The sequence below is a fragment of the Gallinula chloropus genome (genome assembly GCF_964237585.1).
Source record: "Gallinula chloropus genome assembly, chromosome: 5".
NCBI classification, from domain to species: domain Eukaryota; kingdom Metazoa; phylum Chordata; class Aves; order Gruiformes; family Rallidae; genus Gallinula; species Gallinula chloropus.
This window is the reverse complement of record NC_140090.1, coordinates 58,896,881-58,917,045: the sequence shown is the minus strand read 5'-3', so window position 1 is coordinate 58,917,045 and position 20,165 is coordinate 58,896,881. Positions and strand designations below refer to the sequence as shown.

Genomic DNA, 20,165 nt, shown 5'->3' with positions numbered 1-20,165 from the left:
ATGAATTGTTGCTTCTTTTAGTTTGTTAGGAATATGTTACATCTTACATATTTTAGAATGAGAGTTTTTAAACCGTTTGTTTTAGAAGGGTTGGCAAAATTGTGGAAACTAGAGATATTTTAAGAGCTGTTCTTAAATCATAACGGCATGATGCTGCATGCTTTTGGGGGGAATAAAAAGGACTGATGTTCAAGCATACAGCTTACTCTAAAGAGAGGTCAGTAGGTTTTCTTTGTCAGGTTGTGCTGCAATCACAGACCAGCATGTTACCTTGTAAGCCTATCTATAAAACATAGAAGTATTTATTACTATTGACACTGCTGACATTTTATGGTGGGCCTGTTTGCAGCTCCTCTTTCTGTAAGTTAGTGAGTATTATGTGTTCTCCTCTAAGAAGCACGAAAAAGTGTTATTTTTTCCCTTACGTCTCGCAGCTTTCATGCTTAGCCTTCCAGACAGGAAAACCTTGACTAGCTCTTTTTATCAGCCAGCCTTCCTATGCATTTACACAAACAAAAGTACTATCTTAGACAGGGAAATAATAGTTGGATTATATTACAGTATGCACTCTTTTTCACAGGTTTACACACTTTCACTTTTTCCCTATCCATTTATATACACTAATGGAAAGAAAAGTTTAAAAAACAAAAATGGATTTAGAAAATAAAGGAAATTTTAGACTTCTAATAGCATAACAAATGAGCTAGAAAGCCTAATAGAAATATTTTTAGTTTAATTGTGACTTGGAAACCGCAAAACCTAAATTAATAGTGAGGATTTGTTGATAGGGGTTAATGAATAGGAAAGCTGGTAATACCTTTTTGTAACTGAGACCATTCATGATTTCATGCTATGTGGGAGAGGGACTCTGAGCATTTTATTAGATAGATGAAACACTTTATTAAAACCTAAGTTCCTGGATGCCAGTATCTTAACTGGACTTGAAAGTGTATCAACTACTGCATCTCAAAGAACGCATATACATACATGTAAATATATATGTACATGCATATGTAATGTGTGTGTTTCGGTAAGTTCATATTGATTTAAAACGGGCAACTTTTCTAGTCTAATGTGTTAATGCACCAGTTGAGCTCAGAAATTTCATGAAGCTGTGAAATCACATTTTTGTCTATAATCACCAGTAAGAAAGGAATTTTCAAAGCATAACTGTGCCTCTTATTAAATCTATCCTGAATTTCAGGTGTTACAGTGAATTTACATTCTGGCATTCCAAGGAAAAATTACCCCTTTACATTGTGAAAAATGCATATTTGTTGAAGGGTAGTAATTATGGGCCCCTATCCCATTCCTTAGGACGAGGCAGCATTTCATCCTGCACAGAAGAATTTCTGTCCTTGTATCTTAATTACAAATATGTAGATTTACGAAGTCAGATTTTGTGCCATAATTTTAAAGTATTCTTGGAAGCATGACTGTTAATATGAACATCCACTGCTTAGGTCGTAGAAATCATATGATGTTGGAAGAGGCATTATAGAGTGTCAGAGTGAGAGCAGGACTGAGGCACACCAAAGGTCTGTCTAACCCGGTACCTGCAGCAGTGAAGAGTAGTGGGTACTCCTAAAGAGGAAAAACCCAGGACAAATCTATAGCAGGAATTTTTGAACTAGAGATGTTATCTTTATGTTTAATAGTCCAAAATAGGATTCTACCATGCATTATGTCCTGTGACAATGAGTGTCACGGAGTCGGGAAAGAGGTGCCTCCCCTTATTCGTTTGGATTCAGCCACTTGAGAACGTTCCTGGCTGTCTCTTGCAGCTTGTGTTGCATGGCCAGTCCATAATTATTCCATATACAATGTCTTGTTCTTTCTGATTTTGCAGAATTCTTGCCTACTTCCCCTTCGCTAATTCTTTTTCCAGATTCTTTTCCTATTTTGATTTTTTGTTCTTTGTTTGCTCTGTAATTCTGACACCCTGGCCCACCCTCCAGTATATTTTTTTTTCAGGTGTTCCATACACTTTTTGAGTGAGGGACCAGAATGTTAAAGTCCCTGAGAAGTTTACAGAATAGTTTAATTTTGTTGTCTCCTTTGTTCTGTGTTCCTCTCTTAATAATTCCAAACATTTTATTTGCTTTTCTGGCTGTCACTGATGATTGAGCTGACATTGTCATAGAATTACCTGTTGTAACTTCAACATTTCCATCATCTACATTTGCCTCTATACTGCCAGCACTTCTCTACCCACATGGGGAAACCAGTTCATGAGTCTGCACAGGCAGACAGAAACCTACCCTGATAAGGTATTGAGGTCTGTGAACCAGCCCATTGCAGGGTCCAGATGAGTACTAGTGGCAGTGTGGGAGAATGCAGCATTTGAGTAGGAGACATGGATGAGGCTATAGTATCTGCAGACTGTAGTGGCTGAAGTTGCTGTGGAGCCTCGCTCTGGGGTGTAAAACATGATGTTTTATTTTGAACTTCCATCTGGCAACAAAGACTATAGTTCCAAAGCTGGATGGGGAGTTGCTCCAGGATCATCTGGGAATATGGTAGAATTATGTCTGCAAAGTAAAGAGCAAAGAATAAGGGGGCAGAGCCATGAATATACAATCAGAAGGGAAATGATCTCTTTGACTTTTCATATGCTGAACACAAATGATTTTATCATAGAACTATATTTAAAGAATGGTGAGACAGCAGAATCAATCCTTCAGTACTTGGGAAGCACTGGAAGTAATGACAGCCTTCCTAATTTAATTTGTGCTTTTCATGATGCCACTTTGCCAAAGTTATTCTCTGTTTTCTGAAAGTGACTGCGCTGGTTTTGTCTGGGACAGAGTTAATTTTCTTCATAGTAACTAGTATGGGGCTATGGTTTGGATGTGAGCGGAAAACAGGGTTAATAACACGGGAATGTTTTCATTGTTGCTGAGCAGTGCCAAGCCATTTTCTGCTTCTCTCCCACCCCATCAAGAAGTTGGGGAGGGGACACAGCTTGCACAGCTGACCCCAACCAGCCAAAGGGATATTCTGTATCTTATGGCATCATGTTCCAAACATAACTGGGAAGCTAGGTGTGAAGTGGGATTGCTGCTCAGAAACAGGCAGGGCATAGGGATGGGTTTTTTCCTCCACAGGTGGTGAGCAATTGCAGTTGTGCATCGTGTGAGGTTTTTCATATTATTATTAATTGTTATTCTCTTCCTTTGTTATCCGATTAAACTATCTTTAACTCAACCAACAAATTTGGTTTTTTACATTCTTCTCCCCATCCCACTGGGGGTGGGAATTGTTTGAGTGGCTGCAATAGTGCTTAGTTACCGGTGAGGTTAAACGACAACAGGACATCTACCCCTCTCCATGTACACCAAACATTAAATTATGGTGACTTCTAGTTTTTCAGCAACTGTTTTTTGCAGCTGCAATGTTATATCTGACTAAATATATCTTTCTGACTTCTCGAATAAACTGAAGAAAATCCCAAAGTATGCTATTCTGTTTCCTATAAAATAATTATTCTACAAACTTTTCATTACATTTAGGCTTTAAGTTTAAAGTTTAGCACTGTCCTTTTCTATGCATTCTGTGCCGCTGCAATACACAGTATTGGATGCTACCCATTTCTCCTTAAAAGCATATGATTTAATGACCTCAAGTTTGAAACCCATGCTCTGAAGGCTTACAGTACACAGGCTTCTCCCCTACCAACACTTAGGTCCAAATCATACTAACAGGATGTCTGTTTTATGAAATCAATCAGATAGTAATATTTTTCCCCTAATTTGGTGCGATTATTTTTTCATTGTAAGAAATTAAATGTATGGCTTGTTCAGCAGGTTTCATAACAGATCAATAATTTGTTAGCCTAACTTTTTTTTTTCCTGTGGAGATGTGGGAAGATCAATGTCTGTAGTGCCCTAGGTCATGATCAATACCTTTAATAAAACTTCCTTTTTTTCTTTTTTTTTTTTTTTACCTTTGTACCTTTGTACGGTTTTGCTTTTATTAATGAGCTTTTCCTTTAGTTTCAGACCATTAATGGCTTTCAGATAATGTCATACTGCCCAAGGTCAAGGCCAGTTTGAACTTATAACTCTACTTATCAGTGATTAAATCTATTGGATGGGCTTAGATGTGTTAGAAGACGTAAGAGTTTGAAGCGCTGCTTTCTAGAGGTTCCAAGTTAAAACAAATCTCAACCTTTTGGGAGGATGACACATTTAGGCTTTTTTTTTTTCCTTTTTAAACAAATAATAGTTGTCTTATTTATGAATCTTGTGTTGGGGTTAACGTTGCAAGTAACTACAGTGGCCCTTGACTGGTGTTCAATTGAAGATATTAAACGCTCCACAGTGAATTCTGTAATGGTATATTGCTTGTTTGGCAAAGCCAGTTTGAAATAAGATAATGCATCTTTTGTTCATTGCTGAAATTCTGGATGGGAAGGTAGCAACTTATCAAAGTATGTGTTACCAGCTGGAGTGCTTACAGGAAACGTGATGTTATTGTCTCTGGGGCTCAACCCTGTGTCTTTCAAAATCAATGGAAAGATCTCATTAACTTCATTGGATATTGATTATGGCCATGGAGAACTTAAAACATTCATGAATATTAATGGCTTATACTGATCCATGTGTCTTTTTATGTGTTGTACCTTGACTGCAGTCTCCGATTCAATTTTTGTAGTCTACCTAGAGGTTATACAAAAAGTGAAGTTTATGTATGCTTCAAGATTTGATAACACATTTTACCTTAAGGTATCTTCTTTGTTGTCTGTTACAAATGAGGTGCATAAAGAACTGGACCTTTTGACCACTGGCACCTAGGCAGAATATGTTCTGTCGAAGATCTTTTTTTCCGTTATTTTGGCAGTTTTAGCCTTGTTTACTTCATAACAAATCATCACAGAAGAGCTGAACAGCAGAATCTCTACTCAGAAGGTGCCCTACAGACTCTGATAGCCTATCATCTTTAATTTAGAGATTTTATTTCCCATCTTGTGATTACAGTTGAATGAACATTGTAGAAAAATTTAAATTGTAGCTATCCGTGTCATGCTTCTGACATAAGTGATGGAACTTAGATTTTCAAGCCTCTAATCTTCACCTGCTCAAATAGTCACTATAAAATAATTGCATAGAATGAAAGGAGAGTAAAATGTGGGTATGTATGTGATCCTGGGTGAATATTAACTTCAGGAACTGGCCCTTTGATTAGAAGTTTCTTTGCTGTAGTATCCAGTTGCAGGCAATAGAAGTTGTGGGAAATAAGTAGCTGAATGGAAGACAAATCCTTAGCTCTGGGAGGGACAGAGCGGAGATCGTAGCTTGTGGAAACAGTGGACAAAGGGGAGGTTTGAATGGATCCTGCTTTGCCTGGCTTTGGGGATTTAGGATTGCATTTTGTGCAAGATGACAAAACATCTAGACTCAACATTGGGGGGGGGGGGGGGGTGTTAATCGGAGTCCTCAAAACTTATTAATTGTCTAAAAGTGGAATTGTGAGATTTTATAATCAATTTGGGTCAGTGATTTCCACGGTATTGCAGGTAAAGTGAAGGGGAAATTGTTTAAATGCAGATTCTGAGAAGTAGGCTGTGCACGTTGCCCATATAGCAGTGACCTGGCCTTAACACACCTGAGCATGATAGAAAACATGGAGTGGCACTCTGGATACTGCAAAGATAATGTTTATGTAGCTGATCCCATTTGAATGAAAGTAGGCTCCGGCTTACTTTCACCATAGCTGTTTTCTTTATTATGAATAACAGTCAGTAAAGTAAGCAGGCCTGACTTGAAGTATATACAGACCACAGATTTAGTGATTACAGCAAACATGAACTATTTTTATGTTGCTAGGTTTTGGCTATACCTATGCAATAATATAATACTAATGTTTGTTTAAAAAGAATACCCAGAGCTGTCGGAAACCAGCTTTAAAGTTTCAAAGGCTGCTTGTGTTGATTTTGTTTGCTGTAGTCTGGTACCCTGTGCCCCCCACCGCCCTCCTAATCCATCCTGATTCCTCTGCCTGCCCCAGTGATTAGCAGTCAAAACTATACCAGAAAGGAGTCTATGGAACCAAATATTTATGTCCCTTGTAATCTGACACTGTGATATTGTACTGTGAACCTGAAAAGATGCCAGGCCATGCGTTGTGGCTGATAGCAATTGCTCACGTAGGAAACTGCAGAACTTTATTCCAATTTGTTTGCTTTATAAATTTGATAATAAGGACATTTCCTGATAGAGAAGATAAAAGTGCAATAAGCTGTGCATTCCATCTCTTTCCTCCCCACCTGTCCAACTGCAGAACGCTGTTTGTACAGTATATTGTTGTTGCTCACAACTGAGTAAGAATTTTTAGGAGCAGTTGGCTATCAAATGATGGCAAATTTAAAGGTTATGCAAATTGTGCCAGCACAGCCCAGCTTGTTTCAGACCTCTTTTCTCTATTATCATATCAATTGAGTCAGCTCATAGTAGACAAAGCAAGGTTATGGGAACCACCTAGAGCATCATGCACCATTAAACATCAATGCAGCATACATGAACATCTGCAACAACGATCTTATTAACAGAGGGTATAACGGAAGGCAATAAGCAGCTTTCTTAGTCACTTAATTGTAAAAAATGTAATAACCTAATACTTGCATTATTTATCAAAAGCAAGTTGGTCAAAAATTATGCATTGTGGTGGATTAGATTATGCCTATTACACACTGTAAATTACTACAAAAATATGAAAATCCATTTGTAAGCAGTTAAACATTCTCGTTAGAGTCCTAAAACTGCAATTTTCTTTTGATCTCTTGTGCACCACAGAATATAAGTATCTGATTTTTGCACTGGTATTTTTATATTTGACTAAAAACAAATTTTAAAACCCTAAATATTGTTTTTGGTTTCCCTGCTTAACTAGACAGCTTAAACATTTCAAAAATCAAGGCACAGTTGTGTTGTGAAAAGTAAAATACAAAAGCCATAAAGTGGTCTTTGTGTGTGCAACCAAAACAGATGCTTGGAGGAACGAAGAAATGCGTGTTAGATGTTCATAGTGGGTATGTATGTATTGTGTGTAGGCTTGCAGAGTACTCTCTACTCTGGTCATGAAGCTGAAAGCATGTGAAGCTGTGATCTCACATGGCTTGGGATAACAAATACAGAATTGAATATAGGTTAAAAATTGATAGTAGAGAGAAATGAGGTTTTGCTTCTTCAAGGCCAAGCCAGGTGGGTAGGTGTCATAAAGGGTTGGAGCATACCCTTCGGTGGAATCAGATCAATTGGTAGAGAGTGGCAGTCATCCCTTCCTTGGGACTGGGGCACTGGTAGATCCCCTTGTCTTGGTTAACACGAAACTGCAGACCTACCCATAAAAGTTTAGAGCTACAGGAGGAAAGCACCAATCCTTCCCATGTTTTTAAGAATAAAACCAGAAAATGGAAAAAAGATACTGGACAAGCAAAACAATACAGGCTCAAGGGTCAAGTTTGAGAACTATGTTCAGCAGAAAAAGCTGGTCCAAACTTTAGTCTACAGCTTGCTTCCTTCCAGGCACCCTGTGCTCATATAAGCCTCTGCTGCTGCCAAATAGTTGCTGTCAGATCAGATTTGTATTGTATGGGAATGAATGAAGCCTTCCATGTTTTTGATGGCATAAAAATCCAAATTGTGCTGCAGTTGTTGTCTACTATCAGCCTCTGGATCATCAGTAGGCACCTCGGTCATTTCTGTACTAAGTAGGAATCAAAAGGCAACAGGATGGGGGGAAAAGAGGGTGAATGAAGACAGTAAGCAGCGGTATCTGCTTCTTGCCTTTCTTCATAACTTTTCCTAACTTAATAATCACAGAATCATAGGGGTTGGAAGGGACCTCCAGAGATCATCAAGTCCATCCCCCTTGCCAAAGCGGGTTCCCTAGGACATATCACACAGGTAGGTGTCCAGATGGGTCTTGAATATCTCCAGAGAAGGAGACTCCACAACCCCCCTGGGCAGCCTATTTTAGTAGAGTGTCCACATTTTATTTATGCACATCATTTACTTGCTTACCAACCTTGCTTTTCAGTCTAGAAATTCTTCAGGGCAGGAACATTTATTTTTTTTTCTAAAACATATCTTGGTGGTCACCTTGACAATGCAAGAATAAAAATTGGGTTTAAAAGATCAGATGTTGAACTTGGCTGTACATGCCAACTAAAGTTTGATTATTTTTAAGATGTTTTATTTTTTAAAAATAGGTTTTATGCTTCCAAAAAGAAGATTGATGTTTTGCTTTTTAGGTTGAAATAACTTAAGACTGAATGATTCAGCAATTTAATATAACAGAAATACAACTTTCAAGAGAAGTAGCGGAGTGACAGGCGGTGGTAGGAGTTTGACAAGATTCCACAGAGATAGAGGTTGGAAATTTTTAATTTGTCTGCTAGCTTAGTTATTTTAGTTTTGTCAGGCAGCCTGTTTTTATAGCGTTGGGGTTTACTTGAAATGACAGTGCGTGCGCTGCAAAGCCTGTTGTGTTACCTTTATGAGCTCCTATATGTTGCTGCCATGCTTTAAAGGGCTTGTTACACAAATGTACAATTCAAGAGCTCTTGCCAGAAACTCTTTGTCAAAACTGCTACTATAATAACTGTGTCCAAATTAATTTAATTAAGGATGCAGCCAATAGCTGTATAAATTCAGGGTTGAGTAATTTACATTAAAATGCATGTGATGCTATTTTAAAAAGTGGTAGATTGACCATCCTGCTAACAGCAATGAATAGGTAATACTTTTAAACTGATTAAGTGATAACAGAGATCATAGTTTGGGGTATTTAATTATCTAAGAAATTATCTAAGTCTGCCACTAATGTAGGGGGGAAATAAACTCCATTTGGGGCCAAATTCTCTTTCTAGACTGGCATAACACTTAATGAATTCCATTAAAAACAGTGGAGTTGCTCTGGTTTTAACTGGCATTTTAACAGCAGAATGTTTTCCCATTGAGATTAGAACAAATTTCAGCCTCCACTGCAGTGACATCTTCTAATAGATTTAAAATCTGCAAAACCCTGAGAAAATTCATTTAGCAAGCATGTTTCATTCTGCAAAAATAAATAAGTAGTCTAGGGAGATCTTAATTAAAGGCAACACAGAATTTACAAATACAGCATGAGAAGAAAAAGATAATTATAAAATTTCTTGAGCTGAGCTCTGAGTTAAAAGGATGAAAAAATAAAATTTCTACACGTAATTTGAAAATTTAAAGGCAATGCTGTAGAATTTCTATGGTATATCTACCTCAGCACTATCCAACCAGTATCCAATTAATTATTTTTTTAAGGAGATATATACATTAACTTATTTTTAGTAATGTTTCTAGGGAAGGCTGTCTCTTTCATTCCAATGGACTGATTTTATTTATGAAACTAAATATAAATTCTCCCAGAAGAAAAAGCTCCTTCAGATGTGTTCTGTAGTGACCTAATGCTCACTCCTTCTCTTTTCAGTCTTACTGATGCTCAAGTAAAATAGAAGTGCCTTGGGCCCATTTCTGCCTCCACTGACGACCCATGCTTCTCAGATTATCATGTAGCATAAACAAAGCTGTCATGTAACATGGCATTTATTTAAATGATGTGAGTTCTGTGTTCACCTCTCTGAAACTGAGGTATAGCTAAGAAAGCTTGCAAGTTTTGACAGGTGTGTTTGCCCTGCTAGGGCAATATGCTTAATGTATGAAAAATGTAAGGCGTAATACAATTTTTGTGTATTTATAGTGTATTTTTCTCATGTGTTTTTGTTTGTGGGGTTTTTGTCAGGTTTTGGGGGGTTTTCAGCCAACGTCCTGATAAGCTTTTGGGTAGGGATTGCTTTGAGCTGGTGATAGGTTGATGTTTGCACAAAAATTCTCCCATAGGACAGTGTTTTGATGGTCCAGCTATATGTAGTGGTTTAAAATATGTAGAATACCATGCAATGGAGTATAGACATACCTGCATGCTGGGTAGTGTGGGGGTGAACTGCACTGTCTGACTCCTGAGCTGAAACATGCTTCATTTTTGCACAGTCCCAATAGCTAAATTTCAGAATGTTGAAGAACATGTGTGGAGTAGAACATATGTGTCAGTGTAACTTGGATGTACATATGTGGTGTGTTCTTTACATTAGACATTGACATTCCAACTGTCATCATCTGTGTGTGTTTTCCATTCTTGAGCTACTTATTTACAGATAGATTTGTTTGTGTTTCCCATTTCCATATACAACCCCCTTTTTGAGGGGCTGGCTTGGATTTTTGTATGTAAGAATCAAATAAGATGTGACCAAGTCAATAACTGGAGGCTTTATAGTGAAGGAAGAGATATTTATGTTTTTTAATATCCCAGGCCAGATCTGGTTTCGTGTCGTGCTGTACTTTCATGGTACAGGCTGGCCTTCCTGCAGTAGGGCACATTCTCAGTAGATACTAGGATCATACAATGCATGAGTTGTGTTTGTTGTAACCCGTCTCTTCTGTCTTCAGGACTGATTTTGAACTGAGGTCTTCCTAGTAATTCCAAGTAAGCCATCGTGTTGTATCAGTGAAACATCTGCAGAAGCTTTTCTTAATTTTGGTGTCTATGACTTCGCACCCTTTGCCTTTCCTGAGTCCTGAACCCCTTTCCTGGTCTGGATAGAGATTACAGTAAAAGAATTCAGCCCTGAACACTACCTTATGTCTTCAGCAGCCATGCTGGGTTAGAGGAGTGCGTTTTCTGGCAGATCAGTGGGCGCAGTTTCAGCTCCCTCTGAAATCTGTGCCTAGCGGGCAAATGGCAATACTCTTGTGTGCTCGGAAAGGCTTTTTCAACAGAGTTCATTGCCATTCTAAACCTTAAACATTGTGACACATGCCAGAAAAATTCAGCAGCTTGTTCTTTAGGGCAGTTTTTCTATATATGTATACATGTGTATATATATATTTTAGCACCAAACTGAAGCAAAACTAGTATTTTCTGTTGACCTCTCACTTCCCCATCTTTTACACACAGTCATAGTGTTTATTTGTGCAAATAATTATGTAATATGAGAAACACCTTCAACTCATGGCACTAGCAGTGATGATATAGAAAATACTGATGCTTAACTGACTCTCCCACATCTTCTATAAACCCATTTGGGCCTATAGAAGCTATTCATGAATCGTTAGTTGGTGCTAACCAATACAGTGCTATTGCATTATTTTTACAATTGTTGTAACTAGAGTTCTGAGTCTGATCTCATGCTGGTATAAATCAAGAGTTATTTCAGAGGAGTGGTGTTGAATTAAGAAGAGCACGGACTGAATCAGACATAGGTTCAGAAGATATACGCTGGGTGACAAATACTGTTTAATTTTACGTTATTGCTAATAGTTGGTGTGCGTGAGTCTACAAGTTCCTTTGGAGGAACCTTCTTTCCCCTACTAACTCTAATCCTATGAATCACCCTTTAGTAAGGTGCTATGAATATGACTTCTGAATAAAACAGCTCTTGACTAGATAACGGGACAATGTGTATGTCTGAGGAAAGCTATAAAGGGAAGACAAGTCTCACTGAACATGTTTGGATTAATTATACCCCCTAGGAGATGGGGAGACTGGGGACTGCATACTGTCATTTCCCTTACAGATATCTGTAGGACCCTGCATAGAGCCAAAGAAGATTCAAAGTCTTTGGCATTCTATTCCTTCTCTATTTCCACCAAAAATTAACTAGCTGCCTCTGAGGGACAGTACTTTGCATCCTGGCCAGCACAACTACATGGACTTACATTTACTTAGCAAGCTGCAAAGAGAATTTTAGCCAGATTGCACTACTTGGGTCTTCTATTGTGGAAAAAAAATAATAGTTGAATTAATTGTATCATGCCATAGACAAGTAAATGCATTATAAATGTCAACTACTGTATAACTTGTTTGGGATAACATTTTTTATAGGAATAAAGATTTAACTTCATTACTAGCTATAAAGTTTCCTTGGCTACATGTTGAATTCGTTAGAATATAGCATCATTTGTTGTGTTTTATTAAAATATTTGATTAGAAAGATCCCAAAGCGTGTGGCTGACTCGCATCTCACTTGCTATATTATTTAACTCCATTGACTTGCATAAATAAATTCCTTATTTTTCTGACAAGCCCCACGTAGCTACAACACCAGGCCAAACAGCACACAGATCTAGATGGCGAGAGGAGATGTTGGCATGCAAAACAAGGCGAACTTAACATGCACACAGAAAGTGCCAGAGGGCCTGGAGCAGTACAGCTATGTGAAAGTCCCAGCCTGAAAACGCAGGATCTCATTCTGTTTGCTTAGACATGACAGGTTGAATCAACACTGCCAGGTTTGAAATACAGCATCACTACAAGATTTCTAACCAGGGGTTGAGTGCACAGTGCCCTTACCCACGATGCCTTATAACTTTGGACAGTGCTGTGCTGATAAGGTGGGTGAGTTGAGGTATCTGATTTACGTTTTGTCAGCTGTAGTATCTTTGTGTGAAGTACTACAGCAACAGCATTTTTTACCAAAAAAAAAAGTAGGAGGGAGCATTCTTACACTTAAAGAAGTGCTGAAGAAGGTGCAGAGACTTAGAGCCTATAGGCTTCTGGGTTTTACCTTCTGGAGAGAGAAAGAGCTCAGCATCATCCTGACTGACATGGGTTTGTTCCAAATACTTTTCTCATTACTTCTTACCATATAGCTGCCCAGAGACATTTACAGGTTATGAGTTCAGGTTTCTATGTTCTGTCAAGTTCTTCCTGTCTCTCTTTTTTTTTTCCTCCCTCCTTTCTTTTTATCTGTTTTTTGGCCCCTGATCTAAAGAAAATTGGAGAGGATGGAGGTGGGGAGGAGATGGGGCAGAATTCTGTTTCACAGTTGTTCCTTTTTTTACAAGTTAAAGCGCACAAAAGAAACATGAATGAGTCTCCATCTTGTAAGCATCTGTACCACCACTACCAGCCCACAGATCAAAAGATTATCTGAGGAAATAGCTAGACACTTTTGTGTATATTTTAGGGCTCCCTTCTTCCTTTTATTTTATTTTAATATAAAATTAAGGACACTCCAACATGTTGCCTATAAGAGTTCTGTTACAGGTAATTAAATGTAAGTTTACACATTTAATCTACTTTTAAGAGCAAGAGAGACTGGTAAATGACCCAGTTAAGGAAAGTACTCAGCCTAATTGGATGTAATGATTGCTTGCTGGTGTTTATTACTGTACTAAGAGTAGACGTGTAGTCTGTGCTTCTAATTTGGTTTAAAGACAGACCTGTAGTATTTGCAGCTATCATCAGAGTTCGATTGTTTCGGTTAACATCATGAAATAAGCTTGTGTTCATTTGGGAGCTTAAATGCATTTGAAAGAAAGGAGCACTGTTTTTTCAGTTAATACTGCTCTCCAATTATTACCTCTCCAGACTGTTTTACCTACAAAAATATCTTAAGCTAGATGTGCTAGCGCATCATTTTGCCTGAGGAAAATAAAGATAGATTTCACATCTTTATGTACATAATGCAACACATTAACAATAACTAAATTTACCAGTGAGATGATTCGTTCTAATTTATCTGAATCAAAGTGCCAAAATTTTAGATTTCATTAATGCTTGTTACTAAAACTTCCCTGATTAGAGACACCTTGTTGCAATTTGCACTCACAGTTCTGGCCTTCCAGGAAATAGTATCTAAGTGGAATGTGTTGTATCCTCGGGTGTTTACCATAGAAGATATTTGTTGCTTAAAAATAGAACACTGGATTCTATGCCCAGAGGAGCAGCACTTGGACTTCAAAACACTTATGTAATTATTCTTTATTTCATAAGCTCTCAGAATGATAAATGAAATCAGAACTGACTTTGAAAAGCAAGGCCACTGATGACCAGTGCACTTAGCCAAGGTGTCTCTATGTTCACTATGATGGATTTGAGAGTTTTATAACATAATAGATCACACACAGAAATGAAGTTACAGTAACATTAAAGTCACAAAAGCAAGGATATTCAGAATGGAGACTTCTGCTTCATCTTAATTCGCCCTGTTGTGCCTCGTTCTTACAAAAGACAGACAGACAAGAGATGTTAGCGTTCTTCACGCAGGCATAACAAAGTAATTTAATGGCAGCTTTAATACTGACTTATTGTGAAGGAAATTAAATCCCTCAGTATTATTTTGTTGTATCTTTCAATATGTATTATTGTTAACCATAGTTCAGTTGACTCCAGTATGATGGTAGAAGTTCTTCTAAAGGTTAAAGAAAAATAATTTGCCTGTTGTGTGTGTGCAGATGGCAATATCTGTATAATGTGGTATGTGTTCTAAAGCCATGCTGGCTTCTACTGAAACTTCAAAGTATGAGATTATTGCTCCTCTTTAAAATATGAAGTTATGGACTCAATATCTGGCCCAGGTAGAGATGAAAAACTGGGGGTGGGGGCGGAAATTATTCTTGTACCGGCTGAATACCCTCATGTGTTTGGGGTTTTAGGCCAATTCAACTGCTTACAGAAAAAATAGAGTAGGAGCTGATAGTGCAGTCCTTACCCACAGGTACTAGGGGGAGCCGAGGGAGGGAATCAAGACAGAGAAGGGGGAAAGACAGGAGAAAGATGATGGTAAGAACTTTCATTCATGTTAGTTTGCTTGAATAGCTCTTATTTGATGCCAAGCCCCATTTACAGCATTTGAAACACAATGTTTGTGCATTATTCCCTCTCTGTGCTCAAACATGTACATTTGTATGCATCTGCAAGTGTCTACTGTGTATTTAACATAGAACATCTGCATGTGCCCATGCATACTTGCGAAGGAAGCAGGTTTGTTTACTACATTGTGCCTTCAACAAAGCTATCACTTTGTTCATTATTTTAGTATTATCTAGAGCAAATCATATATACCTTCTTATGCAAGGGATAAATGCACTCTGCCCGTCTGGCAGAGTTTAGAGTAAGACCTCTCTTTCTTGATTTACAATTCAAATGAATCCTGTTAAACTTACCAAAAACCATTGCTCTTGAAGGCTATCTTAGGAGCACAACAGAGCATCGAAGCACACTTCTAAATAGCTTTCTTAACAGGATAGAGAGTAGGATGTACAGAGAACTGACTGAAACCTGTTCTTTAATTGGAATATTCATCTTATGTTTTTCATTACCCTCTTTCCTTTGCCTCTCATGGATGGCTGTTGCTAATGCTCCCCTCCCCTCCTGGTGGGCCAGCCAACAGTTCCCTCTGGAGGCAGCATCATTATATCTGCCTGGTTCACTTAGTAGCAGATGGTGAAGAGCAGTAGAGCTGATACACTGCATTTCACAGAAACCAGGATCCTTCTGGTACCTCTGCAGCACACACAGACTTGCCTGATTTGAGACTGTGAATTCTTTATATGCCTCCCAAACTAGGTTTCCTTGTTTGCTGCTGTGTGCGTCAGTGTAAGAGTGATTTTTACGATCTGCACTGTTGCTGGACAGTGAAGAAACTACTCATCTCCCAGCTTTCAGCTACTGGAGGATCTATTTCCTATTTTACTCCTATTCTTACCAAAAATTAAAATAAAACAGCTCTGATGATTTTCATTTTCACTGGTTGACAGGCTTTTCTTCCCCCTCCCCTTTTTTTAATTCCTGCTGTCTGCCAAAGGACAATCTGTTTGCTCTGAGACAGTTTAATGCATACTGACTACCAGAGGCAGAACTTCCATTGGCTCTGTTACAGGGGTAATTTACACTTTAACAAGGTATTGTGACAAGGTGGTAATTATATTTTTATCACGTCATTATGACATTACCACCTGGAAAGCCATAGCTGATTAATTAGTGGCATATATTAAATTTATAACCCTAGAACTCTAAAGTTATCATACCTAAGTGGTGTAATTATGTTGAACTGTGGTGTGGCACTGAATTGGAGGTGAAGATGCTGAGTATCCACCTATTGCAATAGGTTTAACAAGTGCCAGTAGAGGGCAGGGAGCTGCAGAGAAGAAAATATTTTTAAAAAAAGAAATGCTAAGGAAGAGGGTGAAATCATTGAAATCTTGAAACCAAATCTAGTCAGATGGCAAGTTGCAAGGTTTCTTACATATATGTGGGGTTTTTTTAAGATGTGATTTAAAAGCACCCTAGTTCCTGCTTTTTATTTCACAGCTTTATTTTAGTTAGTTCACATGCATATTGGTTTTACAGGCAGCAATTTCTGCTGAACTTTTAGGGGCTTGGACTGGCCATTCTGGAGGCTACATCACCTCTCAGCAACTAATAGGAAACATGGCAGGATGGGTTTTTCTTAGTCTCGCCCATACGCCCAGGTGTTTTACGCTGTTCTGCCTGATTTACTTGTTTTCCTCTTGCCCTTAATATTAGGAGATAAAGAAATGAGGCTGGAAGTAATTAATGAAAATGTCCACAACAAATAGCTTGATCAAATATGTTCCCATACCCCTCTGCGATAAATACAGACTGAATTATAAAACAAATCTAATTTTATCCAAATTACCATGTTAAAGGTCGTTTCCAGTTTCTAATTGTTTTGATTTTCACTGTTTGTTGTGCTTTTCAAAGTCATATTTGCAAATAACTTGTTTTATTCTCCCCTTCCACTATAGAAAATGAAGTGACTACTTTCCCTGTGTTGGTGAGTGATCAGAGTGAAATTGTGGATACCAATGGAGCCGGAGATGCATTTGTTGGAGGTATTTCTTACTTCTTTCTCTTGTTTGGAGATTATCCCATTATTGTCTCTGTATAAATTCTACCACTTCTTCATTCAACTGTCCTTCAGAATGGGTTTCATTCTTTCAGAGCTTTTCTTAGCATCCTGAAGTTATATGATTTAATTAAGTTCTGACTTTCAAAGAGAAAGTGTGTTCTATTACTTTAAAAATAATATGCCATTATGCTGTACTCTGGTCGTTTTCATGAGATTAATTGTATCTGTCAGACTGTTGCATAAACAAGCTGCATCAAGTACTATATAGTGTACAGAAATCCCTCCTGGCTTAAATGTTAACACATTGTTGTTCTTTAAAACAGGCTGTAGTGAATATTAAACAGTATGTTAATAAGTGAGCATAATGTCTTCTGATCATGTCAATTTTGGTAGAACATCTGCTTCCAATACAATTATTTGGACATCAGAAAAGGACACAAAGGGTTAATTTGTTAAAACAAACCCAGAAAATATCTGGCATTGCTTAATATCCATTTGCAAACTTACTATTTTTTTTGGCACAAGCTCTAAAGAAAAAAAAAAGAGGATGTTATGTCTATGCCTGTTTTAAAAAATGATTCAATATAAGCCAAAAACCAATCTAATCCAAGAGTTCTGTCATTCGTTGTAACCTTCATACATGTAGTTCTGTGATGCACTATTGCATCCTGAAGGCTCTAATATCCACTACGTAGTAGCTGTAAGGAGCTCCATTAGTCACAAATTTACTGGAAACATTACCAAAGAGACTTTATAAATAGAATTGCAGAGCTCGGTCTTGTAGCTATGAAGGGGATAACAAGCAGTGTGTTACCAAATTAAAGCTCTCAGAACCATGTCCCGCTTTAAGAAGGTATCCAACATAAGCTTAATGTTAAGCACGCGAGTAATTCCATCCTTACTCAATACAGCACTTAAACCAATGATACATTTACAGTATATACTTAAATCTGGCTGAAAATAGTAATGTTATTACTCATTGTTTTGGTCCTTTAGTGAATCGTAAAGGACAGAAATAGAGGGAAACATGTTAGGTCATATTATTCATACACCTTTTAGTGCACGGTTGTCACTCTCTATTGTTCCTAAATCACAAAAAAAGACTAAATTTGAACCAGTAACTAACAGTGACTGTAACATAAATAAGATGATCTTCAAGGGCTTTTCCTTGTATGCATGTGCTGTGTGTATCGTCTGTGCCAGTAAGCTGCTGTTCCTGTTGTGAAAAGGGGAAAAGATCTTACCTATTTTGTTTTTGGATCCTGAAAATAAAATAATACTGGGTAGGGCCCAGGTGGTCATTATGGTAGACATGATCCAAGCTTTGCCTTGGCAGGAAGCAGCTTTTCATGTGTCTGATATTATCAGTTCTTCAGATTTTAGGCATTTTGAAATCAGAACTTTTTTTCTTTTTTTTTTGGTAATCCTGCTTTTGATCTTCTGTAGTTTAGCTGCAGGAAAACTTGCAACTAAAGTAATTGGGCTTTAGGAACTTTCTGGTGTCTCATAACTCTATCTCTTTACATTATATTCTTTTCCCTGGTACTGCCATAGCTGCTGTTTTTCTGTAGAAAGCCTAAAATGTTGACTTCTGTAATTATTCAGAACATTCTACACAGACTGGCTGATCTAAGCCACATCAGACTCTATTCCAAGCTGGTACCGTCCACCAGCAGCGTAAGGAGTTCAGGCACAGCCTGTCAGGCTGATTGTGCATCAGTTGTGAGATTCGTTTCTCCAAGTGTCAAACAGGGGATTCCAGCAGTTTGGGGGAAAATGATGTGGAAAACGCTAAACTCCATTGGGAAGGAAGGAAAGAAAATAGGTCCTCTAAAAGGTCAACTCCCCTTTGTCATTCTAAGTCTGTTGAGTTAACGTGTCAGGGTACAACAAGCTTTAGTGTATTTGGGGTAATCTTAAGAAAAGTCCCAAGCTACTGTTTATGGGGATGTATTATTTTCCTCCTCTCCCCACAGATAGCACAGAGGCATTGGATGTTTTTTGTATGGAGCACAAGTGCAGTGCAGTCCAGTGATAGCGTGGCGTTGTACCGTTCTGCCTTGATACCCGGGAAGACAAGGACCACAGCTGCTTTTTCCTCTGTGATGGAAGTTAGCTCAGCAGTGACAAATCTGTCTGAAGCCTCATTGTGGTTAGGCACTTGCCAGAGCATCAGTATGTGAGCTTAGGTTCTTGTTGCACCATATTTCTCTCTACTATGACTCACAAAGCAACATGAACTTTAGAATATCCATGGTTCTTCCATTAGCTCCTGAGATATCTTAGTTGTCCTCTGTCACTCCGTAAATAATAAAACAGTCATTTATTCTTCTCAGAGAACAGATTTTCCTGAGTTTAGTCCAGATGGGAGATTTGAGAGTCATAATAATCTAGATACACAGCTGATTCTAGTCTTATGTACTGTGGTCTCCTTCTTCATTTTCCTTCCCATATGTAGGAAATAGGATACTGGACTGGATAGGCTTTGATTTGGTCTGTGTTTCATTTGGGGGAAATGTCTGTATTTTATCTATATCACACTTATCATGTGTTTTCAAAGCACATATTTGCAACAGGAAGAGATCTTTATTGTCTCCTTACTAGAAAGCCCTGTGCAGTAATGTTGGTAATCCTACTCAACATATATATCTTCTCTTGATTCTAGCATTGAGCCAGATGCAGTGTTATTGTCCTGACAGAATTTTTAGAATGGGGAGGTTATATTCTCTTCAGTGTTTTTCTAGTTTTTTCTTTGATTGAGGTTTTTATCAAGTTGTTACAACCTAGGCAGTAGTACATATAATATTTTCATTTTAGTGGCCTTGTAAAATGTTTCAAAATTCATCCCTTAACTCAAAAATACACTCAGTGTTATAATACACTCTCTGGGAAACACAATTCTTTTATTCAAATAGCAGAGAAGAAGAGTCCCATGGCAAAGCTTCCTATACTACTTTGTGATTGATATATTAACATGACTGAACAGTTGTTTTGTTGGAGCAAATCTCTTGGCTGCGGGGAAATGTGGGACATTAAGAGAACTAACCCTGTCAAGCGGGATCTATTCTACATTGGGAGGTCAGGTTTGTTAGGCTGTATCTTCCAGAGGTGTAATTGTCAGATTGTAATGAAATTCCTTCTTGGTAATTATGCCAACCTGGAAAATCACTCCTTGCTTGCTTCTCCATGTGAAAGTGGAAAATAAGAAATCTTGTGTGGATTTTTTTTCCTAGAACCTGTGTAACTACTGAAGGTCTTGAAACCTTTAAGTCATGAAAAAGTTTGAAAACACAGTTTCTGGGCACTTGTAACTCTGTGGGTTAATTCATGAGTTCAGCATTTCTGAACATGAAGCTGCTGGTGTCCAAGGAGAACTAGTTCATTCCAACAGCTAGCAACAAGAAATAATCTGCATTCTTCAGTTGAAATGTGTTTTTATTAAATTGGCACCAGGAATGTCTCAGAATTTCTTGCC

The 20,165-nt window shown here is 38.0% G+C and overlaps 1 protein-coding gene across 2 annotated transcripts in view; it reads left to right on the top strand.

Annotated features, from left to right (window-relative positions):
• The window catches only part of ADK (adenosine kinase), a 286,337-nt gene that overhangs the window by 251,459 nt on the left and 14,713 nt on the right, over positions 1 to 20,165 (top strand). For both annotated transcript variants that reach the window (XM_084265348.1, XM_084265349.1), the window contains exon 10: positions 16,587 to 16,673. In XM_084265348.1, coding sequence (XP_084121474.1) covers positions 16,587 to 16,673 — 87 coding nt within the window. The remainder of the gene's footprint in view (positions 1 to 16,586; positions 16,674 to 20,165) is intronic.